Raw genomic sequence first — 25,387 nt, 5'->3', positions numbered from 1 at the left:
ATATATATATATATATATAATTTTTGATTTAAATTCTTTGATTATTATGGAAGCAAACTTTAAACTTTAAACCATTTCCAAAAATATAGGGCAATTTTTATTTTACAATTAAATTCGTAATTATTGTTTCCATAAATATTAGATTTTTGACTAACAGATTTTGTTTACCATATATTGTTTATTTTTTATTTTTAATTATATAAGTAATTGAACATGTTTGGCAACATGGATATATGTCATGTTTTTTTTTGTTTTTTTTGTATCCCTAAGTGTGCTCCCCAATTACTAGTATAGATGTTTTTTATAATATTTTAACTGTTATAGAACATATTTTATGTATTTTTTATTTTTATTTTATTTTGAACTTATGCTAGTTCAATTGAAAATAGTAAGATTTATTTGAGAACATTAAATGTATTTTATCATGTTATAGAACATGTCAAGAGTTAGAATTATTTATTTAGTATGTGTAAACATATTTATTTAGTATAACATCCGTAACCCAATTTTTGTCATTTTGGTTTTTGGTTCAGTTTCATTTTGGTTTATATATATTTGGGTGTTTGAGTGTTAATCAGTACTTTAAAACTTGGATCAGACCAGCGGTTGGCCTGGAAATGATTAAAAATAAGTTGTTATCTAAATTTTCTAATCTTATGTGGTATTTTGCAAAGTAATATTTTTTTAAATTTTATAGCCTTTTTAAAGATAATGATGACTTAAAAACAAATTTCAATGTACTCATGTTATAAAGTTTTACTGCTATGTGTGTCAGGGGCGGATCTACAGTGTCATGGGGTGTGGCACGTGCCCCATACTAACTTAAATTTCATTTAAGGGATTAGTTGTTATTGTGATCATGTAGCTTGTATGGTTACGTAGTGTCCCACTCTAAGTTTCGGGTGTCTTGTTCGATGCCCAGATTTAGAACTTTTGTCTGCTTTCTTCATCTTTTTATATTTTTTGTCAGATACTTTTATTGTTTTATTTTGGGGAAACGTCCTATTTCCCCCTCGGAACTATTATATCGTACCATATCCACTCCGATCTTTGACCTCGTTCTGTATTTCTCTCAAACTTAACTGCTTTACCTATTTTTACCCGAATCCATAATTCTATTGCTATTTCTCCATTGACTTTGGTTTAAATGGTTTTGAAATTAAATCTGATTATAAACCCACATAAAACCGGTATGAAATCAATTTATAACCCAAGTAACATATACAACCCGACCCGTCATGTTCTTCACTCGAAATCAAAAATCCCTAAATTTGTTTTGTAAAAACCCTAAACGGCTAAACCAGAAGAACAAATCATGAACAATTTTGAGGTAAAGAACATTAAATTGTTATAGAGAATGAGAAGAATAAGGATATCGAAAATCAAAACATATATTCACCAATGCTTAGGCTTAGCTGATAGCTAATCTGGAGTCTACAACGAGTCAAGCTGAAAAAAATGTACTTATTCTCCATGAAGGAGCTCTTGAATCTGCAAACACTGACACGATTCCTGGATTTTTGTTTTTTGGATCGAGTGCATATTGATCTCTCTACAAACGGATAAAAGAATATCACAATCTCTCAGCAATTTTGTTTATTTCTTTGGTAGATTTTTCAAAGTCCATCTCTCTCTCTCTCTCTTTCTCTCTTCAGCGTGACTATGTGGAATTAATTTATAATTTTTGTTATGGATTGTGTGAATTTAAAAACGATTATTGATCTCTCTCTTTCTCTATTTTTGTGTTGATACAGGGGAGACTGGAGAGTTTAGCTTAACCAACTTTGAAGATGGTCTTTTGTCATCTGCGTATATGGTTAGACTTCTTGTTGGTTCTCCAATAATCGCTGGATTGTCGAAAATATATACTTTTATAAACAGAATAATTTGTTTTTAGGTATATGTGTACTTAAAAGTCATTGTTTTGATTATCTGTCTTTTTATGATTGTTTGCAGGGTTTTGAAAAGAAGAAAACGAGAGGAAGAAGAAGACAAATCGATTTGGGAATTTTTGATTTTAGAGTTTTTTAGGTTTAGTTTTGTAATTGGGTTGAATTTTGGTTTAATCTGGTTAAATAAGTTCATTAGTTGGTTAGTCAAATAGTAAACCAACAGTAAACCGTATATTAACCAAGTTTCATGGGGTAATAGATAATATATGATATTCCGATGGGGAAATAAAAATAAAACTATGGATTCGGGTAAAAATAGGTGGAGCAGTTTAGTTTGAGGGAGATATAGAACGAGGTCAAAGATCGGAGTGTATCTAGTACGATATGATAGTTACGAGGGGGAAATAGGACGTTTTCCCTTTTATTTTAGTTATTGTCCGATATTTTTTCTTGTTACATATCCTTTTTAGTGTCTTTTCTAAGTTCTAACATGTTTTTTTTTCCTTTTTTTTCTGATCGAATTTTCTTATTCCATTTATACTTTATAGTTTCTCAAATAGATGTTAGTTTTATACTTTTACTTTAACCATTGTAATTCCATTTTGGCTTTTGAAACAAAATTATTATTTTGAAACTGTAAAGATTAGATTTGAATTATAAATTTTTTACTAAAATAGGTAACTAAGTAAACATTTTATTATCTCTTTTGTAGTTTTTTCATAGAGTTTGGATTTATGTGATATTTTATAAATGTCGATTATAGTTTTTATAAAAAAAATTACATGTTTGTTAAGATTTGTAGCTTAGCAAATAAATTATATATACTATATGATATATGTAATTAAGTATATTTAGAAACCAAAATAATTTTGTCTCTCTTCTGATTTTATAATTTTAATATATTAAAAGTAATTAGAAATTATTTTTATTTAATATTTTTTATATAAATTTTTAAATTATTAATTAATAATATGTGCCCCATACCAATTTGTTTTCTGGATCCGCCACTGATGTGTGTTGTTTGTTTTCTTTTCCATATATACATCCCCAGTTATAGTGTCATTTAAAAAAAGATTGTTCACATCATATATTTGAAAAAATAAAAAAAATAATATAATTTAATACATACAGCTGATTACAAATTTACAATTTAGTCATAGAAGATTAAATTGTACTTTTATGTGTTGGTTTCTAAAGTAAATTGATAATGTTAAATCAAGGCTCAACTATATACCCTAATAAGAATTTTCTATAGAGTTTTCTTAAATAAATCTATATAAAAACTGAAGAAAACAAACACTAATATAGTATTTTGTGGTTTACCGGATTCATATGAAAAATGTGGACTTCTTTTAAGCAATTAAAGGTAATTTTCTTGTTTTACAAATGCTATGTCAATTGGATGAACATTCGTTCATACCACAATCCTCCCTTATATACAATCTCTAGGTAAAAAATATATGCTTTCGAAAAAGATCTTGACTTGTATATGCTTATGTACACGACAGAAAATTATAAATTTAACAATTCATAAGAATAATAAATGATAAACAGAACATAGAACATAATATTGGTTAACTAAAAAAAGAATATAGTAGATGTTAGCAATATGCATATGCAAATTTAAATACTAAGACACATACATTTTTTTTCTTCTGCAGAAACAAAGAGATACACAAATAGTGTAGAATGATTTATATGATATGTGAATGTTAAATCGATTACTCTATTTATAGGGTGGAAAGAGTCAGGCTAAACATTTTTTACTTTTACTTTTAAAACAGCAAAAATCTATATAAAATCTTATTTATTTTTCAGTTAATACATATACATATGTTTGAATCTATATGGATGATTCAATTTGGATAATGAATTAACTGTCTAGATTTTGCAATTTCTATTAAACCGATCTAATTAAATATATAAGCTTAGTTTTAGAAATAATCCCTAAATTTTAGATATTTGGTAAATTAATTACTGATTTATTTCAAGATTTCTTAAAATAAATCATCTGTTGTTTTATTTTTAAAAATTATGTAGGCAAGTAGGTCTGTTTGACAACATGGATATATGTTATAATTTTTTATTTTTATTTTATGTGTACTCCCTAATTAATAGTATAGAAAACCAACTAAATGGAAAGCTAGATCCGAACATAGTCAGAAAACTATATATAAAACAAAAAATAGAAATAAAATTCCGGTTAACCGGAAATCGCCTTCTCTCTCTAAAGGATAGAAGTGAGATAAGAGAGAGAAGGTTTTTTTTTTATCAAACATTTATTTCTATGAAGTTTTTCTTTGCATTTTTTGCCAAATTCCCAAAATCATAGTTGACAAAAAAAAATCTTTTTATTACTTTGGGGTATATTTTTAATTAAAAAACGTCACACCTGGCTGATTTTATTTCAGAAGAAGACTAAAAAACCTGCAAAATCAAAATCCTCGCAAGACTCAGTGAGACGGGAGAAGAAGCCAAAGCAGAGAGAGAGAGTGAGAGAGATAGAGAGATTCTCCGGTGATAACATTGAAGCTGTGGGAGCAATGTATCCGTCTGGTCATCAGGTTAGTTGAAGAATCTCTCTTTAATCTCACCGTGATAACTCGTAAAAATCTGAACTTTAAAGTCTATAATCTCTCTAACGCGATCAACATCTCTCTGCGATTTCTGTGAATCTGGAGTCGAAAGACTCGAACTTTCTTGTATATTACTGTATCTACTCTCCAAATTTCGCTTCTTTTTCTGATTGCATGCGAACATTGGATGTATTTTTGAGGGTTTATGAAAGATTGGATTTTGATTCAGGGTTTTTTTGTTTTGTTGTATCGAATTGTAGATTTCGTTCCAGAGCACTCCTTCGAATGTTCGAGATCCATCGCCGATGATGATGGGGTTGGACCAATCTTCACCAGTTCCAAGAGGTGAAACTCAGAATGGAGGAGGAGTAGGAGGAGGAGGCATTGCTCAAGCTGAGTTTGCTATTTTCAATTCCAAGAGGCTTCAGTCTGATCTTGAAGTTATGGGTAACAAAATCAAACAGCATGAGGATAATCTCAAGTTTCTCAAGGCTCAGAAAACCAAATTGGATGAAGCAATCCTCGACTTGCAAGGTTCTTGAGATTGCATATAGCTGCATGTCAGCTACTTGTTGTTGTTTTTTGGATTGAGATTTTCTTGTGAATTACAAATGTCTTTGTTTCATTTTCTTTTGCAGTTCAAATGAGCAAGCTTCAGTCGTCTCCTGCTCCTACAAGTGAAAACTCTGATGCCAATCTTCAAGGTGAAGATATTAATGAACAGATCCTTCGCCACGCAAAATCAGCTGCTGGAGTTTTAGGTCTAGTTGAGACTAGTCATGGCGCTCAGGCTTCTCAGTGGATGCAGACAAAAGGTGTTGTTGGTGTTGTAGCGAAACTTGCGAAGGTCAATGATGAGAACCTCAGCCAGTTAGTTCCATTTCTCACTGTCACTTTTTCAGTTTACCTTCAAATTCTCAGTGTCACTGTTTCTATTGTTACAAGCCTTTCTTGCTATGTTTTTTTTTTTGTAATCTGTAAACTGACTAGTTTCTCTCGTGGTATTTTAAAAATGCAGGATTTTGTCGAATTATTTAGGGACTCGCTTGATGTTGGCAGTTGTATGCAAGAATTATGACAATGTTACAGCTTTAGAGAGTTATGACAACCAAGGCAACATTGATAGAAATGCTGGCCTTCACGGACTTGGCGCTTCAATTGACAGAACGATTGAAGACAATTTTGATGTCATCTGCCTTGAGAACCTGAGGTACTAATATTGATGTATTACAAATTTAATTAGATACACTTCCATCTGTAATCCTTGTCTAATAACTTCATTTGATGACTTCTAGGCCGTATGTTGGTAAGCACATAGCTCATGATCCGCAAAGAAGGCTTGATCTTCTGAAACCAAGATTGCCTAATGGTGAGTGTCCTCCCGGGTTTCTCGGATTTGCAGTGAATATGATACAAATCGATCCAGCTTACTTGCTCTGTGTCACATCATATGGATATGGTCTTCGTGAGACCTTGTTCTACAGTCTATTCTCCCGCCTTCAAGTTTACAAAACAAGGGTCGATATGGTTAGTGCTCTCCCATGCATAAGTGATGGTGCAGTATCTTTGGATGGAGGAATCATCAGGACACCGGGGATCATCAACCTTGGAAACCGGTAACATTCTCACAATCTTATAAACCGAAACTTATTTCCCTCTTTGGGTTCTTATCTTTTCTTCTTGCTGTTTTCCACTGTCCTAAAACCAATGCAATTTTCAGTGATGAGGTGAGCGTGAGATTTGCGAAGCCAATTGCTTCAGGCACAATGGACAACTATAATGAGACAGAAAAGAAAATGAAAGAGCTGAGATGGAAGAAGGACAAGACACTGGAGGACATTAAGCGAGAGCAAGTCCTCCGTGAGCATGCTGTCCTCAACTTTGGCAAGAAGAAAGAAGAGTTTGTTCTATGCTTGACTCAGAGTTCATCCACAAATTAGGTAGTGAGACTTATTCTCATGTCTCTTCTATCATAGTTAAGATGCTTCAACCTAAGTCCAAACTTTGATATGTCCGTTGAAGCAAATCATGGAATCGTCTATATGATCATATCTTTGTTTCGGTTTTAACTCAAAGCTTCAAATATCTCTACCTGAAAAGTTTCTATGGCTAACATTGATCTGTTTATATGTTGTGGTGCCCCAGCAAATGAACACACCCAGATAGAAGCAAAGGCGCATGGAACTCTAAGTGACAGTGACCCTTCCTCCTAAAGGAATCCTATTTTGACTATAAAAACTTGTTTCCAGCTTAACTTTTTGATGTTTTACTATGGAAAAGCCTATAATCAGATGATAGATTTAAATAAATTTTCTGGAATGGTAGTAAAACGGTTTGGTATAGAACGGTTAGCTTCGGTTCTGCGTTTCTGGACTTTTATTTGTTTTGGTTTTGACTTGACCGTGTGTGTATATAATCTAAAATTTTCTAATGATGATATGTTTCTGTTGTTTCCTGTACGGAAATTTGAAAATCAATGTTCCCAAACATCTCGTTCACTATTAACTTCAAACTGTCAGATTATTAAAGAAACGTATACACAGACATGATGTAAAACAAATGGCCAAAGTAGCTACAGAACATGTTAAGAAAATAGCAGAAGCAAACTTGAAAAAGAAAAAAGGATTTTGCCAAACCTGCATTATAGCAAGTGACAAATTATAGCTTATTGTCCCAACCAAATCCCTAATTACATAAAGTTAAATAATAGGAAGATAAATAGAGACTCTAATTAAGTACTAAAAGACCATCAGCAAGAAGGCAGATCCTGACCGGTTGATCCACCTGCTTCTACTCCTTCAGTCATCTCCACCACATCGGCTTCTTCAACACCACCATTTTCATTTTCCCATTGCAGCTTTGCCTCTTCTTTCTTTGCTTCCACTACTTTTGGAGTTATTAATGAAGCTATGTTAATTTGTTGACTCTTCTTCTTTGCTTCTGCTTCTTCTAACTCTTTCGCCTTTGCCTCTGCTTTCAATCTCTCTTTCTCTTCAATTAGTTTCTCCAGATCTCCCTCTCTTCCTCCTTTCCTCAGCTCTTCTTTCACAAACTCTTGTATTTCCTCACTCACTCTGACCGTCTCATCATCTAGCATATCATCCACAATCTTGAGCATCTCATCGATTCTACCAGCTTCACTTAACGCCCTCATGATGAATTTGTAAGCCTCATCGTCCATCTTGAGTTTGCTCACCATCATATCGAAGAAGGATTTTGCATCATCGAGTTTCCCGGCTGTAATCAACTGATCTTGCAATCGGTTATACACATCCAAGTTCGGTCTTAAGTTAGACTCAACCATTGTTTTGTAATACGCAGCTCCTTCATCTATCTTACCTTCCTTGAAACAAGTATCCATTAACAACCCAAATGTGTACTCATCAGGCTTCACCTTTTTCTCATCCATTTCACCATAAAGCTTCTCAGCCTCAGCCAACAATCCATTGTCGCACAGCTGATTTATCAAATTGTTGAACGATAAAGCATCAGGACTACACCTAAAATCACCCATTTGCCTGAAAACATCCACAGCATCCCCAAACTTTCCTTCTGCACAGTACCCATCAACCATCACATTAAAAGTTCCCAAATTTACAGCCAAACGCCTCGGCGGGTTATGTTCCTTTTTCACCGCATCAAACAACTTCAAAGCCTCATCAAACTTCCCATTCTCATTCAAAGCCTCCAGCACATAGTTATACGCCATAGCACTCATCCTTACCTTTGAATTCTCTCCAGTAGCTTCCTCATAAAACTCCATGGCTTCTTTTTCCATCCCCTTCATGAAATACCCCTTCATCAACTGCCCATAAACCACACCATCCTCAACAAACCCACCAAACTTCTCCTTCAACTCCTCATAAAGCTTCAACACACCATCAGCATCAGAAGCCTTCACACACCCCATCATAAGATAACTATAAACAACAGGGTCTGCAACAAAACCTCTAACACCCATATCTTCCTTAATCTCCATAGCTTTCTCAAGATTATCATTACTAACTAAACCCTTAACCAATATCCTAAAAGTAGCAATCGAAGGATTCAACGGAGCGTTCTCTATAAACAACTTGTAATGCTCCAACGCAATCTCAGGTTTCCTAACATCAAGATAAGCCTGGAAAATCAAATTGTAAGTGATGATATTAGGTGCGATACCAGCTTGGTTAATGAATCCATGCAATTGCAGAAGCGCTCCATACTTGGCTTGCCGAAGCTGCGCCGCTAAAACAGCGTTCACTGTAAAAATCGTCGGCCGGCAATTCGAATACACAGAGTGACGAGTGTACAGAGCAGCTTCTTCAAGATCATTCTCTCGGATCAGTTTCAGGATGTGGTTATGGAGATCGAGGCGTTTCCCTACGACAGCAGCCACAGAGTCAGGCAATTTGGGGACGTTAGGGTTCTGAATCGGTCTAGAGATTTGTGATTGCTGCTGAGATCTGTTGAACGAGTTAACCGGTGGCTCCATACGAAGACGACGCTTACGACGACGACGTTCAGCGGCGGCTTCTTCTTGGGTCGCGAATGACATGAATCGGACGGCGAGAAATGGCTGCGGCGGGACACGGGGACGGTAGGATCTCGCTAGTGTTTGGAGGTGGTTGAAAAAGGCGGCTTTGGAGATCGACATGGTTGGAAATGTTTGAGATTTCTCAGTGGGATTTGGGAAAATGGTTCCTTTGAAAAGGAAATGAGAAGAGCTAAAGGGTTCTTGTTAGGGTTTTAGGAGTGTGGAGACGATGAGGTTTAGGGGTTGTTTGGGAACGAGGATAAGTGAGTGTTGGTGTGGCCATTCAGATATGGGCTCTTTTGGGCCGCCAGCTCGAGTTTTTGTAGCGATCCATTGTTGTTTCCACTAGGTGAAATAACTATATCACATTTAACAAATAATCTGTAACCATTAGGAATTGATGAAATTTTTTTTTCCAAATAGTATTGAAATTGTTAAAAGAAAAAGAAAACCAAAAAAAAAAAAGATTTGATCTCATAATATATTTTTTGAATTTTTTGAATTTTTGAAGCAAAATGGAAGAATATATTTGGGCTGTCTTTTACTAACCGAATATCTCAAATTCGAAAACATTTAAAATCGCTTTGAAGAGACGTAAATTTTGATCTTTTAACTCTAAGATGAATTATTCAATCATAGGGTTCTTGTTTTTTGGATTTTTATTTCACAAAATAAGTATGCTAGATGTTGGGGTCATTAAATTTTTTCCTGAAAAGTAGTACTATACTACTATATATAACTAATTAGTTATGGGACTTATGATAGATGGGTAATTTGGGTTTACACTTGGGTTCTTATTTGACGTATATATATAATTTGACTTTAGCAGGTTCAAATTGCTGACGTGAGGCTAATAAACCACTAGAGGTTACGTAACTTAGCTATACTTTGTGTCGTCAATTTTCTTTTGTGAATGTTATCTCAATGATATGTAATAGGAGTATAACGTAAGAAAACATGTTTATTAATTTGGAAAGTGACGAAATTGGTGTTTTGGTATTATTGAAATATTGATAGTTAAGTCACAGAACATGGAAGGAACGAGTAGAACATAAGGTTCCCAAAATCGTGGACCCTACTGTCAGTGTCGGTCATCGGCCGTGACCTATTCGGTTCCTCTTTCAGTCGCTCTCACCACCACATCAGCACCGACACATCCAATTCATACTTATTTGTTTTTTATATGCTTGAAATTATTGTTTTAAAAGCAATATTAAACTGTTTGAATACAATTCGTGTTTAATAGTCAGTCTTTTCGACCCCATTTAGTCGGTTTTCAAGAAAATAATGTCGCTGGACTTTTTAGCTCTCGTTTTGTTGTCACACACACACACAAAATAATTAAAAGTAAATTTTATTTTATTTTCGTTTTAAGGACAAAATGTATGTAATTCAAACTAGTTAAAAAATTTTGTATGGTGGTAATCCCACCGATCGAGTTGGATCATAGATCTTGCCAAGAAAAATAATGGAATTACCCTCGAGACGATCTTATTGAATAATACCTCTTGAGAAAATACAATTAAAAGTTAAAATATATATATATTTATAGGATTAATGATATATGTCCATTAATATAAGGACCAGTAAGAATGAAACAATTCATCGGAAAAAACATAAGCATTTCAGTTTTCTCTATCTATATGTTTAATCCGGCCAAGAACGAAACTCCGGTCGAAGGCAACCACGACGAACCGTATATAAATTCTGCCACCGTGAACCGGTTTGCCTCGGCAGTTGAATTGATGACTCGATACCCAGGCCACTTCACTCGTTGCCCGAGACCTGACCCCGGTCCACTGTTCATATACTCTCCGTAGTATAACGTATCTAAAGCAAATGTTGTGTTCCACTCGAGCCAACCTCTCGTGTGTACATGACCACCGATATACGACATCATATACACCGTCCTAGAGAATAGCTTCCACGGTCGGCCTAGAAATGTTTGGATACTACCGTTTGTCGTTTGGAGATCGGATGTGGCTAAAACCCTTGACGCATGTATCGATATTCCCGTGTTTTGGTTCGGGTCTTTTCTGTTTTGAGCCGTGATTGTGTTTTTCTGAAGATCCATGGGTTTACGTGCGTAGATGCTACAGTTTTGAAGCACCACAGCTGCATTCCCGAAGATAAAATCGACAGTACCGTAGATATCGCATTCACGAAAGAATTGGCGGTTTGAATGGACGTAAAGTGTGTCTTGGTAACCGATTATATTGCATCGGTAGATCACCGCGTGATCAGCTCCAATGCGGAGAGCCACGGCTTGGTGCTTTGCTGGACCGGCCCAATTTTCGAATGTGATGTCCCTTGCAATAAATCCAGCTCCCGTCGCAGCTGGAAAAAAAAAAAACAAAACAAGAAAAAGCATAATTATGTTTTGTGCTTTACTAACTCTTTAAATAAAAATATTTAGAAAGGTCCAAAAACTACATGTACATGTTTAAGGGCTAAATATAGACGCAACAAATGCAGTCAGACGAAACCATTTCAAATAAANCTGTCAGTGTCGGTCATCGGCCGTGACCTATTCGGTTCCTCTTTCAGTCGCTCTCACCACCACATCAGCACCGACACATCCAATTCATACTTATTTGTTTTTTATATGCTTGAAATTATTGTTTTAAAAGCAATATTAAACTGTTTGAATACAATTCGTGTTTAATAGTCAGTCTTTTCGACCCCATTTAGTCGGTTTTCAAGAAAATAATGTCGCTGGACTTTTTAGCTCTCGTTTTGTTGTCACACACACACACAAAATAATTAAAAGTAAATTTTATTTTATTTTCGTTTTAAGGACAAAATGTATGTAATTCAAACTAGTTAAAAAATTTTGTATGGTGGTAATCCCACCGATCGAGTTGGATCATAGATCTTGCCAAGAAAAATAATGGAATTACCCTCGAGACGATCTTATTGAATAATACCTCTTGAGAAAATACAATTAAAAGTTAAAATATATATATATTTATAGGATTAATGATATATGTCCATTAATATAAGGACCAGTAAGAATGAAACAATTCATCGGAAAAAACATAAGCATTTCAGTTTTCTCTATCTATATGTTTAATCCGGCCAAGAACGAAACTCCGGTCGAAGGCAACCACGACGAACCGTATATAAATTCTGCCACCGTGAACCGGTTTGCCTCGGCAGTTGAATTGATGACTCGATACCCAGGCCACTTCACTCGTTGCCCGAGACCTGACCCCGGTCCACTGTTCATATACTCTCCGTAGTATAACGTATCTAAAGCAAATGTTGTGTTCCACTCGAGCCAACCTCTCGTGTGTACATGACCACCGATATACGACATCATATACACCGTCCTAGAGAATAGCTTCCACGGTCGGCCTAGAAATGTTTGGATACTACCGTTTGTCGTTTGGAGATCGGATGTGGCTAAAACCCTTGACGCATGTATCGATATTCCCGTGTTTTGGTTCGGGTCTTTTCTGTTTTGAGCCGTGATTGTGTTTTTCTGAAGATCCATGGGTTTACGTGCGTAGATGCTACAGTTTTGAAGCACCACAGCTGCATTCCCGAAGATAAAATCGACAGTACCGTAGATATCGCATTCACGAAAGAATTGGCGGTTTGAATGGACGTAAAGTGTGTCTTGGTAACCGATTATATTGCATCGGTAGATCACCGCGTGATCAGCTCCAATGCGGAGAGCCACGGCTTGGTGCTTTGCTGGACCGGCCCAATTTTCGAATGTGATGTCCCTTGCAATAAATCCAGCTCCCGTCGCAGCTGGAAAAAAAAAAAACAAAACAAGAAAAAGCATAATTATGTTTTGTGCTTTACTAACTCTTTAAATAAAAATATTTAGAAAGGTCCAAAAACTACATGTACATGTTTAAGGGCTAAATATAGACGCAACAAATGCAGTCAGACGAAACCATTTCAAATAAATATTTATATGTAATTAAAGTAAAAACTAGTATGCGAGAAATGTCGTTACCTAGAAATGTTGTATGCAAATTAACAAAACTAGTGAGCTAGTGGTCTCTAACGCGTTCAACTAAATAATGAGCCATGACCCACCTCCAACTATATATGTTAATAAATGCTACTCTTCTCTGTCTCCCATCATGCATGTTTTTTTATATACAAATATGTGTGGTCAGTAATTGCGCGGCCTAACTTCGAACCTTACGATACGCTCATATTCTTCTATTTGTGTTTGCATATCTGTATTTTCATGTGTGCGTGTGTGTACATATATGCAATGCATACATATATAGAGTATCAAGTATGCATTTATTTATGAGCGTAAGTGGATGTGGGTATTTAGGAAATGGCATAGAAGATGAATGTAAAGTAGTATTTAAACAATTTTTTTATCAAAAGAATGTTCTATGATTTGAGTTGTGTGTATTTAATGAACATAAGAACCACAACAACATGCATGTGAGTTGTAGTTGGATAAGCGGCAGCATCACATAGGATGTCCGATTCAGTGTTAGTGTGTTTTACCTAACCGAATTCAATCGTAATCATATGGAAAAGTCAATCCAATAAATAGGTGTATACTGCTACCGAGAAAGCATTATAAGATCAGATCAAATTGAAGTTTTCTAAAATACTGAGCCGAACCGAAACTGTTGCTAAACTAGAACTTCCCAAACAAGTACATTTGTTTAGATTTTTATGATAGTTTATATGATGATTGATTTTGAATTTTCAATGGTTTTCGAAGAACCATATCATGGTTTTCTCTAGAAGACTAGAACATAACAAGTAAACTTACGTAAGAACTACAACTTAGGTCTTAAGTCTTAACAAGCATGCGCGATAGAAAAGTTGGTCAAAAGTAAATTAAAGTTTCAGTCTGCGGTAAGAAGGTTCTTCTTTAGCCGAAGTGGTCGAAAATGGGTAAATGACGTTTGTTTCAAAACTGGTTTATATGAAAGAAACGACTAAAAGAAAATATATAATTTTAAAAATGGATTACTGAGTGTGCCTTCGGCGAAAAAGTTTGAGAAAATACCAAAACAGGAAAAAAGGAATCAAATATCACTATTTTACAAAAAATTAGTGGTCCATTATATTGACTTTGTTACTGGTTCGAGTACATTACTACTACTACTATTTACAAGTTTTACATAAAATATATAGCTTTCTTTTAGTGGTCCATAATTCATATGAAAGAATATAAACACACAAGTGGTGAAAAGACAACTAATATTCGTAAAAATTTCTGAATTTAAGAGAATCTAAAATCAGACACTTTTTTTTTATAAAAAACCCCTATCAATCCGATATCTATAGACAGCCTAGCTCATGGCCCCTCTTCACGTATCTGATTCCAGTAATTCTCCTCAAAGTATATATATATTCTTCATTCCTTAACTTTTATATATTAATAAAATACCCTTTTCAGTAAAAAAAAATATGTATATCAAAAAGTATATATTAAACCACGGCAAAAGAAAAGGAACATTTATTATATCATAAATGTTGACCACCGTGTAGCTCCCTTTTAAGATTTTAATCAACACAAAAAGATCTTTAAAATTTTCTTTTATGGCACTAAAAAGATCTTCAAAAGATTAGTGTATCAGTTTATACATCTTCCTTGTATTTTTTTTTAATTGCAATAGTAACATTGGTTCTACGTGTTTGTTTTCACTTTAAAGTTTAAACTATTTATCATTATTGTTGTATTATTTGAAACGAGTTCCAAAAAGTGAAAAAAGGTAATGGTAAAAAGGAAGAGTGAGGTTTATTAAGAAAACTCACCAAACGACGCCGTGTGGAAAGTAGTAATGTTGTCAAATATGCTTTTCCCTCCTGAAATGACAGTTTTACCCTTCCCATCTCCAACGAACATCAGATTTATCTTTTTCCTACCGACCTTGAGGTTGTTCTCTTCATATCTTTTTTTTCCCAAATAACAAAAATAATAAAACACAGAGATCACAGTAAGAGTCAGATACGCAATTATTAAACCTTCCGTACAGGTATTTTAAGTATTCACTTTCGTCATTCACGGACGCAACAGTCATTAATATAAAAACATTGGTAAATGCGAAGGGTAAAAGGGTAAATGTACCTTCCGGCCTTGACGTAGATGATAGTCCGGCGAGTACTGTTCTGAGGAGCTTTCTTGATAGCTTCCGATATGGTTTTGCACGTGCCGTTACCGTCTTTCGAGACGATAATATCAGCTTGTATCTGAGATACCGGCATTTCCAATATCTCACGCTCTCTTCTCTTCATCCATCTCGGGAACTTCTCGTCCTTTTCCTCCTCCTCCACCGCTCCCAACAGCCTCCTGTTCTGTATCGGCACTCCGGCGAAATCGTCTCCTTCGTGACTCGCCGAGAATATCGCGAGACAGTTGCTAACTAGCTCCGAGAGATTCTTTAACGCCGCCGTCATCTGATCCTTCACTTTACCGTCGTCGACGTCTTCGAAACCTTCTGTGCACGTGTCGTGGTTCGTCAGAGCCGCGCTAAGCCACGTTGTAACGTCTTGCGACTTCGCTGAGGATGATGCGACTGAGGAAAGCGCGCGTGATAGCGCGTCGACTGAATCGTCTAGCAGCTCGACGCAAGCATCGTAAGCTGAGCGAGCACGTGGCGGCATGTCGACGAAGGAGAAGGAGGAGGATGAGTAGAGAGCGTGGCTGAAGTGGTGAAGCGTCATGTTCACCGTCACGTGGATTAGATCTTTGGAGGAGGAAGCGTCGAGTGAGCCAGGGAAGTCCAAGAGTGAGTCAACGCATAACTCGGGGAAACGAGTTAACCCACAAGCTTTAGAGATAGCTTGGCTTGGTTTACGAGCTAGGCCTGGGACGGATTGGTTTAGTTTGAGACGTGATCTTACTCCGGCGAATATCCCGGCGGCGAGGATGAGTGCGATGGCTAAGACGATTGATGACACTACAAGCTTCTTCTTGCTTCTCCGATGGTTGTTCTCCGGTTGTGATGACGTGGCAACTTGGTTTAAGATCGGAGCTGTAGTAGTAGTAGTGGATTTCGTGACCGAACCAGTTGCTCCGGATGGTCCGAGCCTTTCGTATCCCATTTTTGTTTCTTGGTTTAGTGTCTCTTCTTTACTCAGTTTGGTTGTGTTTTTATTTACATTCTAAAACAATGTGTGTGACTGTGTGGTATTTATATATAAGAGTGAAAGGATTGTATGTGAAGTATATATTGAGGACTTGAGAGTGAGTGGTGCTTATTGGTGGGACACGCGTCATTGAATTATTCATTTTACCATAAGAACAAAATTTGCTTTATCAATTTACTTGTTTCCTAGTTCTAATTACTTGTGTTATTCTTTCGTTTGATAGTGAGCTTGTGTTATTCGTCGACATAATTTTTTTGAATAGAAAATTCCTTGAAACCACACGTATTATGTTTTCAAATCTTTATTTTTCCATAACGTATATCGTATTTTGTTTTCTATTCATCGACATGTATTAAAAAAATATATAATATCAAAAGAAAAAAATCTACCACATACACTTAAGTTTTGAGAATATTTTAAAAGTTATTTACTAGTACTAATTTTTCTAGATACAAGTAATTGCGCCGTTCAGTTTCGACAGTTCATTAAAAGCCAACATTACGATATAATGGAGTATCAAAATAATGTTGGTGGTGGTTAAATTAGGGCTTGACTGGTTCAAACGCTGCGGTTGTGGTTGCGATTGCGGGAGATTGCGGAAGCGGGAGATTGCAATTTCAAGCGTTATTAAGCGTTTTGAACGACTGGTTTAGCGGTTTAAAATTGGTGCGTTTGCGGGAGGTTTACGACTGGTTGACCAGCGGGTGCAATAGCGGTTGGAACATAAATAAATGTGATATATAATTATATAAATATTTTAAAATATCAAAAACTTTATTAAACTTGATTTATAATTAAAATTCGTTAAAAATACTAAAATAATTATTTTAAAAACAAATAAATTTCATAGTGAAATACTTATTACTTTATGCATTTGACTTTTTACCAAAACTTTAATCAAGTAATTTGATAAATAACTAAACATATGTTTTAGATCGTAGATCTTCTTTCTCAAATCTCACACACTCAATAAGTTCTGTGGGGCAGTATTTGCATCGGTAGTAATGATCAAGCGAGAGCTCAGAAGAGTCACTCGTTATTTGTTTTTATATTTTTCACAAATAATCTTATTTACTTAAATTTCTGATGAAATGTATATCTATTTAGATTTTTTTTGAACTTATGTGCGATGTGCCATTAAATTTACATCAAGTTTTCCAGGTTATTGTTAATTGAAATCTTATTTTCTTCCAATTGTTTATTTTTTAATATTCTCAATCGTATCCGTAGTTCATTTTCTCCCATCTTTAATGAATAAAATAGTTAGGTAAAAGATATATATAAAATATATTTCATTATTACTGATTTGTTTCAAGTTTTTCAAAAAAAAAAAAAAATTCCAAACGCAAACGCCCACAACCGCAAACGCTTGCGGGAAGCAGCTTTTGGAATTCAGTGGTTGGGAGCGATTGGGAGCGGCTGAGAGCGATTGGAAGCGGTTTGTATGATTGGCACCAATCGCTAGCAACCGCTACTACCCGCAAACGCAGCGTTTGCGGGAGGTAGCGGGAGAACCAGTCGACACCTTAGTAATGAATACTACGTTAGATTATTTGGGGATCGAAAACATATACTAGTAAAAGTTTGGCATATTTAAAACATTTACATATAAATCTCAACATTATATGTGTGCAATGTGGCTATTAAAGAAAATGAGCTGGCACCTACCAACCAAGGTTAAACTTAATGAAATGATAGTGAACATTATATTTTCTGAGTTTTTTTTCCGTAATATTCTCTTATGACGACTATTCCCGTAATAGTTATAAACACTTAAACAGTTCATAGAAATAAATTAAATCTATACATTATCTCATAGTAATATATCTTGCAATTGTTCCAAAATCAACCTGTCAAAGAAAGAAAAAAACGACTCAACTAAGCCAGAATGCGACTATAGAAAAGACCCCAATTGTTTCTGATTACACAGACATCTCACGTTGTTCATTTTTATTTTTTCAACGTTGTTCATTTTTTATTTATTTTCTAAATATGTGCATAATGTTAAATCTAGGGATTTATCTTAAATTTAGTTGTATTATTTGTAACAGATGTACATACAATTCCATGGATGATGAATCCGTATGATTTGTTTATACCAATTAGACAGTTACATACTTACATTACATGGATGATAATAGATCTCGAAATCCTCTCTACTATAAATTATATGTCACTTGACCAATTATATCTTGACACATGTAATTTTAATAATTATTAAATTTAATCAAAATTAAACAAATATACATCAAACAAAATAACTGTAACTATATGATCCCTCTTTGTAAAAAAAGAAAAAAAAAACATTTTATGAATGTGAGCTAGGTTGTTATAATTTTTTTCTGGCCAGCCATGAAAAATATTTTTAAACCATACGATTAGTTTTTGAATTCAAATTTCGATTAGATGTAAATATATTTTAAGATCTATGAACACATAAATTGAGAATAAATCATAATGATTTCAACATTTTTAAATCGGTGCGTATGTACGGGATCATAAACTAGTTAGTTTATATATACCAATTACACGTAACCCTGACTAACTGACTCGATACAAAAACGTGTTCAAGACTTATATTAATTTGATTATGTAAACTATGTAACTGTATAGTTAAATATTGATTCAGATTAAATCCCGTTTTCTTGTAATCTTATTAGGCAGTGAGACTGGGACGTACCCAAGCATTAAGCATACATATTTAGACGTTAATTTTTTTTTTTTTAGAATATTTAAATCATATATAGATAAGATGTGTGTGTTGTATAATTAAAGTGATTATGCCATCTCTTTCAATATGGTTTAGTCAAGTATCAGAACATGTTCAATAATGTTTGGAAAGTTCTATATCGCACCTTTCTTTTTTAATTTTAAAAGTTGCTAACTTAAGGAGTAAGTTTCATTTCAGTTCAAAATCTGAAATTCATTTTGAAGACTCCAAATCTAACCAAACATCAATCGTTTTTATATAGAAATCCATGTGAAAATTGTTTGTAAGTACACTAATTAAGTTGTGACAGAAAACTGAATACGCCAATTAAATTCTTCGATACTAATGCTTTCTGGTTATATATCATAGTGTACACGAGATTAAAAGTATTATTATATATGAGTTGAATGAATGTAACAGTCATTTTGCTATAAAACGTAAAAGAAACTTCGTGAAGAGAAAATAAAAGTTATTATATTTATTAAACAAAAATTTCTTAGGAATGCTCTGAATAAATCAATTAAAAGGTTGTTCCAAAAGAAATGATAAAAAGTAACATAGATAAAAGTTTGTTGCTTGAATGGAAAGATTCATATAAGATGTCTCTAATTTACTTTCTACCTCTCTATCCGTGTGGCTAGCTATATGGATTTCTTAAATTATTCAATACAAACTAAATGTGTTTATGAAGCACCAGATCAATGCCATGGAGGATGCCGACAGAAGGGTGGCTCAAGTGTAATCATGACCCTCCAAAATCCAAATAATTTCGGATGTGTAAAGTGGAAGATATGATGGTTTCGGATGGCTTATACGAAGTTCAAATGGAGTTTGATGCAGAAGAGTTACGCTAGTATGGGATTCTAGTATTTGCTATTTGAAGCTATAGTACTACACTTTGAGAGGAACATAGACAACACTAAGCGAGATCAATATGTAGAATCTTGTTTGTAGTTTGTACACAGTGACAATATCTTTTTTTCTAATGTAATTTAAATGAATGAGGGTAAATGTACTAACGTCAAAATAAATTTATAGAACCAGGACCGTGTCTACCAATGTTAAAAATTAAAAAGTACTCATGTTGTAGGTATTATACATGAGTGCCAAAAGGGCCAGTTTGTTAATAGCCCATAAGAGGAAAAATTTATGAGTGTAGATTACTATAGAGTAAAGAAGTACCAAAATGATCTTCTATATATTTACATCCGAAGCAACCACTAACCAAATAAAATGTCTTCTAGAATAGCCACATCGTTAATGGAAGTATATTGGTTACATGTAAATTGTGCGATACTGTTATAAGTGTATTGTTACGTGTACGTATAACAAATGTTATAAAATGATTTGTTGCGATATGCATTGTAAATATACTATATGTTACGACCATGCTAAATTTATAAATATTGATTGACAGCCATGAAATTCCAAATAAATTTATAAATATTGTTAAGTGTTACTTACCAACACTGTTATATATGATACTGTTTTTATGCTTATTCAAAAATACTACAAATGTAAATTTTAGTACACAAGAAGTTGATGCTTTGTCATCAATATCGAAACCCACCACCATGCATGGTGTTTTGTGTCTTCTGGCTCCTCACTTTATAGCGACCTAATTTCATAATCCATTAAAAAGATTAATCATATTATAGTTATTAGTTAAATATCATTTCATATAAACCATGATACGTCATACTGATCTAAGCTTGCTTTTTTCGATTATGAGTTCTCCATTAAGGATTTGGTCTAGTATTATATGTTGACATGGACATATTACATTTAGATATCCTTCCATATAACCATGATACTTTCTATTGATCTAATTTGGTTTTTTAAGACTATAATTTTTCCATTAAGGATTCGATCTAGTATTATATGTTGATTGAGATAGACATGTTACATTTTTCCTTTTCATTTTTATTGTATTTTGTTGTTAGTGCATGGCATTCGAAGAAATGAATGTATTACTCTTCTTTTTGGGTAAAAAGGATGAATGAAGGCAGTAGTTCTTTTTCAATTCTTTTTTTTTTCTTATGCTACTTTTATAACTTATGATTCGGGGTTAAGCAAACGAAAAGTAGTCATAGCTAGTCATCTTTTAATAAAACATAAAGTAGATGCTTTAAAAATAGAGTTGTAAACGATGCATGCATAGATTCGAATATAATTGAACTACCGAATAAATCAAACTTTCATTTATAAGGTCAATATACCTTTACCATGACTTTATGCATGCATATATAAACATATAAACGGGATATACACATAATAATATATCCAGCTATATATTATATATAGATTTCATTGTAATCCTATATTTTGTCATGTTGTATAATAGTACGTACCAATACATGTGGCTCTTTTTTTTTTTGGTTAACATAATTAATATTAACAACGAAGGAAAGACATTATTGTAACGAACCAGTGATAATAGTGATTGCGAAAATAATGATGATGAATGACATACCATGTGATTTGGTTGCGACGATATGAAAACATAACAACCTATATCTCACAACTTGTAACACACAAAGACAAAAGTAGTACTTTACAAAATGATTTGAGCCAGTAATATATTTTGATTCTTTCACCCAAAAATAGTATCAAATAGATGTCTTTAATGGATCAAAACTGAAGAACTTTTTTTTATTTCACAAACTTTCTTTATATATTATAAAGTATGATCTAAAAACATAATGTTTTGATGTTGTGTCATTATATTAAAGCCAGTATTATACTTTCTCTTATATATTGCTCAGAATAGATTTTCATGATCTACTAGACGATTGGTGGTGGATCGCTCATCGCTGGTGAGTTGTGGGCTAAGCGATTCGACCAGTACTGTGGAGCAAAAAATCTCATCCCAACTCGGTACTCATGTCCGGTTCTTATCGCTTGGCTACTGGCTAGTAGTAGTAGTGTTCCTTCTTGACACAATGACAATGGTCAAGAAGACCTTTTGAAAAGAAAAAAAAAGGATTTAATAACGCGACTAGTCAGATCAATGATATATTTGCGAGAATGAAGTGTGGAGTCTTTGTCCCAAAAAAAAAAAAAAAAATGAAGTGTGGAGTTATGTGTTGGGCCAAGATGTAACAAATTGGCCAACTCTAGTTACGGACATTACCATGGGCTTACAATCACTCTCCACACAAGACTATGGGCTTAAAAATTAAATTGGCCTAACTCTTGTTTTGTACCTTACTACAAAACCAGCGACGTTTTATAATTTGAGGGTTCATTGAGAAAAACTTATGAGTAATTTTCTTCACTTGTGTTTCATCGGCGACCAATCAAGACCCCACTTACTTAAATCAATATTCTCAAGAATGACAGTAGACTAACCATTTCCAACATTTAATTGGTGACGAGCCACTCGTTTACTTTTCTGATCTTCTTATCCTCAACCGCTTTGTCCAATTACTATTTCTCAATGCTTAGCTAAACACCTTTTTGATTGGTATTCTAGTAAGATTACTAATTAAAGCCAACTTATCATGAACCAGAAACGAGTGGACAGCCATTTTTAAAAATTGTTTTTAACATTGTGTTTATATATTTAAACTATAAAGTTCATAATTAGGTGTTTAATTTTTGTACATATCGATAAGATTCATTTTTGGTAATACCTACTACACTTGAACTTTTATTTTATTGATCTTACTCTAGCTAGCTAGTATTGTTAACTTAGAAAAAAATTATACACAAGATTTAGCAAACAATATTGTGGAACCACTTTTTCAGAAAACATCAAACCTAAAAAACGGAAAGAGTTTTATTTTCTATTTTCAAAAACTAAAAAAATTTATCGTTTAAAACAAAATGAATGGTTGCATTGACAATTGGGTGGGTTTTGTTTAGATTTTTAGATTTTTGCTCGGTTAAGTTGTTGGGTTTTGCTCTGTTTCTTCGAATTTTGTATTGACAGAAAAAAAAAAAAAACATATTCTTATTGTCAGATACTAATATGTAAGCATAATACAAACAAAAAACATAGAGAACTAATTCAAACTGATATACAAGACAAGTTCGGAGTTCCACACATGTCAAGTCATACAAAATGAGAACGATAGACCATTTTGTCTGGTTCGTATTAGTCGGTCGACGTATGAATTGGGTAAAGAGTCGTAGAGATTTGAGAGACGCAAAAGAAAAAGCGAGATTGACTCCTGGTTTCAAGGGATGCAATGACATAAGAATATAATTGTCCATGAATATATCCATGAGCATGACTGTTTAAAAGTGGACTTGGCCAAAGTATACCAAAAAAATGTCCATTGAAATCGCTACAATAAAGAATCATTAGAGGCAGTGCACAATCACAAACCCCACAAAAAGAGTTATCAAACGTCTTAAAAAATCTGCGGAGACGCTAAACTTCCATCAAGACATAATAGTGAAACTTTGCTAGTATTACTAATAAAACTTGACCGGTATTGGAATGGCTCTTATCCACCAACTTTCTTTTAATACATATATTTTAGAAGGGACGTATAAAGTAGATAATAGTACCCTAATTTAAGAAGTCAGTATTGTAGACTTTGTAGTTATATAGTTCCTAGATAAAACTACATATATAAATGTAAACTATAGATATATGGTTGTGAAATATAAAGGCGGTATGGTGGGTAGATGATGATGAACAGGTTTTATATGGCCAATGTAATTATTATTGATTTGTGTTGTCGTCACGTCACTAGCATCGTGTCGTGTTTGCCCATGGATTTATCTTGTTATTGTTGTTGTTCAAAAAATAAAAAAAGGAATTATCTTGTTATTGTTTTTATTATATGTTCAGACATTTGCCACCCTCCCCCCAATATATATATGCGTAATGCGTGTGTATATTTTGGCCACTCGTATAAAGTTATTGTAACCTACTCGAATAAATTCATATCATATAGTATTATAGAAACCGAAGACAGGATATTATTAATTTAGTCAATTTTGTAGTCTTTTTTGTGTAAAGGTCATATATAGTCAGATAGTCTTATTGATTTTGATATATGAAATATCTGGGAAAACTGAAAAAAAAAATGTCGTATGCATAAAAAAACCTAATCCATTGCAGAAGAAAACAAGTTGTATTGCCTTTTAGAATATTTAAATTGTACTCCATTAGTAATTCATAATTTAGTACTAGTAGTTAGGAATGTATGACCGTCAGCCAATCAGAACCACAATTCGTCGTCGACGTAGTCCCTTTTTTTGTTCTTTATATCTAAAACTAAAAGCCTAAAAATCAACTCTCCTCCCCATCATGGAGAGTAAATGAGGTCAAACCATGTAATTTTAAATTTTTAGGTTGAACAATACTTTGTACGTACTACATAAGTTTAACCATCTATTTTCTCGTGTCTTCATTAGTTCATTGTATTCCAAAGTTTTCGAAATGTCCTTTTTTTTNGTTTTTGTTTTTGTTTTTTTTTTGAGGTTTACATATTGATGAATAATCAAGTTAAGATGTCTTGACTTGGGATGAAAATCAAGCCATGCGTATACCACTCACAAAATTGTAAGAACAAATTTATATATTTCATTTTTTTTATGTGTTCGTGAAGTTTCATTAACAATATTTAAAATGTCCACTGTCCATTAAATTTCATTTAGATCACTTAGGGGTGTTACTGGATCATTGATTTTTAATTCTCTGTTAAAATTATGTGTGTTTTTTTTTTTTTTTCTCTTATAACTCAGGAGTGATGGTTTGTTAGGCCCAAAAACTAATCTCCTGGAGCCGGGGGAAACCATGTTAAAATTCGAACCCCCATGACTAATGCTACTCGAACCCATATGGCGGGACTTTTTTCCCTTTACCACTGGACCAAAATGACTTAAATTATGTGTTATTGGTTCTTTGATTTATCAATCCTAGTTAAAATCACCGTTTATTCAATTACTTTACAACTAATAACTTTACCACCACAGATTCATTTTATATTGCACTACATTCATCAAAATATTTAATTTAGTTTTGAATATGTATATACTAAATTAAAAGAATCTTAAAGTCAAAAAATAGTTTATGAATATCTTATACCAAAATTGATAGAACAGTCAGTATCTTTAAAAGTTAAGAAATTAATCCAAAATTAAACCCTATATAAATCAAATATCATAAACTCTCCCAGAAATTAATTATAAACCTCAAAAACTATGGACAAACATAAATTTTCAACATTTAAAATTGAAATCTAAAAGTATGATTTTAAGAATTTTTTTTTCTGTTATTTGAAGTATAAAAATCCAAATAAAGTATACAGTATAACTTTTTTGGAAACCACAATAATCACAAAAAAAAATGAAATAGATTAGGTGTTATAGTAACTCTTAAATCATTCTAAACAACATAATTATAAAGACTTTGACATATATGATATAATATATAAATCATTATCAAATTTTTATTTTAGTAAAAAAATTGTCAACTATTAAATTAGTTGATAAAGGAAACTTGGTTTATGAAATTGTGGGTCCGAGTGTTACTAATTTATTCGGTTAGATTTTCCGAAAGTTATATAAAAAGGAAGTGGTACACTACCATTGGAGGCTATATATATTAACTTATTAAGAGAGCGAATATTAAAAAAAAAAAAAAAAA

The 25,387-nt window shown here is 33.5% G+C and overlaps 4 protein-coding genes across 4 annotated transcripts; 1 reads left to right on the top strand and 3 right to left on the bottom strand.

The window, feature by feature from the left end:
* LOC104711426 (protein DEFECTIVE IN MERISTEM SILENCING 3-like) lies at nt 4,074–6,810 on the top strand. The gene is made up of 8 exons (XM_019229351.1): nt 4,074–4,151; nt 4,304–4,456; nt 4,729–5,002; nt 5,107–5,338; nt 5,487–5,678; nt 5,764–6,084; nt 6,189–6,408; nt 6,614–6,810. The coding sequence occupies exons 2-7, from the start codon at nt 4,436–4,438 to the stop codon at nt 6,406–6,408; spliced, it is 1,260 nt and encodes a 419-aa protein (XP_019084896.1). The 5' UTR covers nt 4,074–4,151; nt 4,304–4,435; the 3' UTR covers nt 6,614–6,810.
* On the bottom strand, nt 6,970–9,209 carry LOC104711427 (pentatricopeptide repeat-containing protein At3g49240-like). The gene has a single exon (XM_010428128.2). It carries the CDS (start codon nt 9,102–9,104, stop codon nt 7,218–7,220), a length of 1,887 nt encoding a protein of 628 aa, XP_010426430.1. The 5' UTR covers nt 9,105–9,209; the 3' UTR covers nt 6,970–7,217.
* LOC104711428 (probable pectinesterase/pectinesterase inhibitor 34) lies at nt 10,451–11,457 on the bottom strand. Its single transcript, XM_010428129.2, has one exon. The coding sequence runs from the start codon at nt 11,353–11,355 to the stop codon at nt 10,624–10,626; it is 732 nt and encodes a 243-aa protein (XP_010426431.1). The 5' UTR covers nt 11,356–11,457; the 3' UTR covers nt 10,451–10,623.
* Nucleotides 11,873–16,123, bottom strand: LOC104711429 (probable pectinesterase/pectinesterase inhibitor 34). Its single transcript, XM_010428130.2, has 3 exons — nt 15,049–16,123; nt 14,736–14,872; nt 11,873–12,743 (listed from the first exon to the last, which is right to left on the bottom strand). Exons 1-3 carry the CDS (start codon nt 16,023–16,025, stop codon nt 12,046–12,048), a joined length of 1,812 nt encoding a protein of 603 aa, XP_010426432.1. The 5' UTR covers nt 16,026–16,123; the 3' UTR covers nt 11,873–12,045.

The sequence above is a fragment of the Camelina sativa genome, chromosome 9, assembly GCF_000633955.1.
Source record: "Camelina sativa cultivar DH55 chromosome 9, Cs, whole genome shotgun sequence".
NCBI lineage: Eukaryota > Viridiplantae > Streptophyta > Magnoliopsida > Brassicales > Brassicaceae > Camelina > Camelina sativa.
The sequence above is the reverse complement of the archived record's forward strand: the minus strand, read 5'-3'. Positions and strand labels throughout refer to the sequence as shown.

What these genes read in the sequence shown, in the direction of transcription:
- LOC104711426 (XM_019229351.1), top strand. Translation starts at nt 4,436, where the DNA reads ATGTATCCGTCTGGTCATCAG. An exon ending in AGCAATCCTCGACTTGCAAG is followed by an intron (nt 5,003 to 5,106) that starts GTTCTTGAGATT and finishes TTTCTTTTGCAG; the next exon opens with TTCAAATGAGCAAGCTTCAG. An exon ending in ATCATCAACCTTGGAAACCG is followed by an intron (nt 6,085 to 6,188) that starts GTAACATTCTCA and finishes TGCAATTTTCAG; the next exon opens with TGATGAGGTGAGCGTGAGAT.
- LOC104711427 (XM_010428128.2), bottom strand. Translation starts at nt 9,104, where the DNA reads ATGTCGATCTCCAAAGCCGCCTTTTTCAACCACCTCCAAACACTAGCG.
- LOC104711428 (XM_010428129.2), bottom strand. Translation starts at nt 11,355, where the DNA reads ATGCTTTTTCTTGTTTTGTTTTTTTTTTTTCCAGCTGCGACGGGAGCT.
- LOC104711429 (XM_010428130.2), bottom strand. Translation starts at nt 16,025, where the DNA reads ATGGGATACGAAAGGCTCGGACCATCCGGAGCAACTGGTTCGGTCACG. An exon ending in ATCTACGTCAAGGCCGGAAG is followed by an intron (nt 14,873 to 15,048) that starts GTACATTTACCC and finishes GGGAAAAAAAAG; the next exon opens with ATATGAAGAGAACAACCTCA. An exon ending in TTTCCACACGGCGTCGTTTG is followed by an intron (nt 12,744 to 14,735) that starts GTGAGTTTTCTT and finishes TTTTTTTTCCAG; the next exon opens with CTGCGACGGGAGCTGGATTT.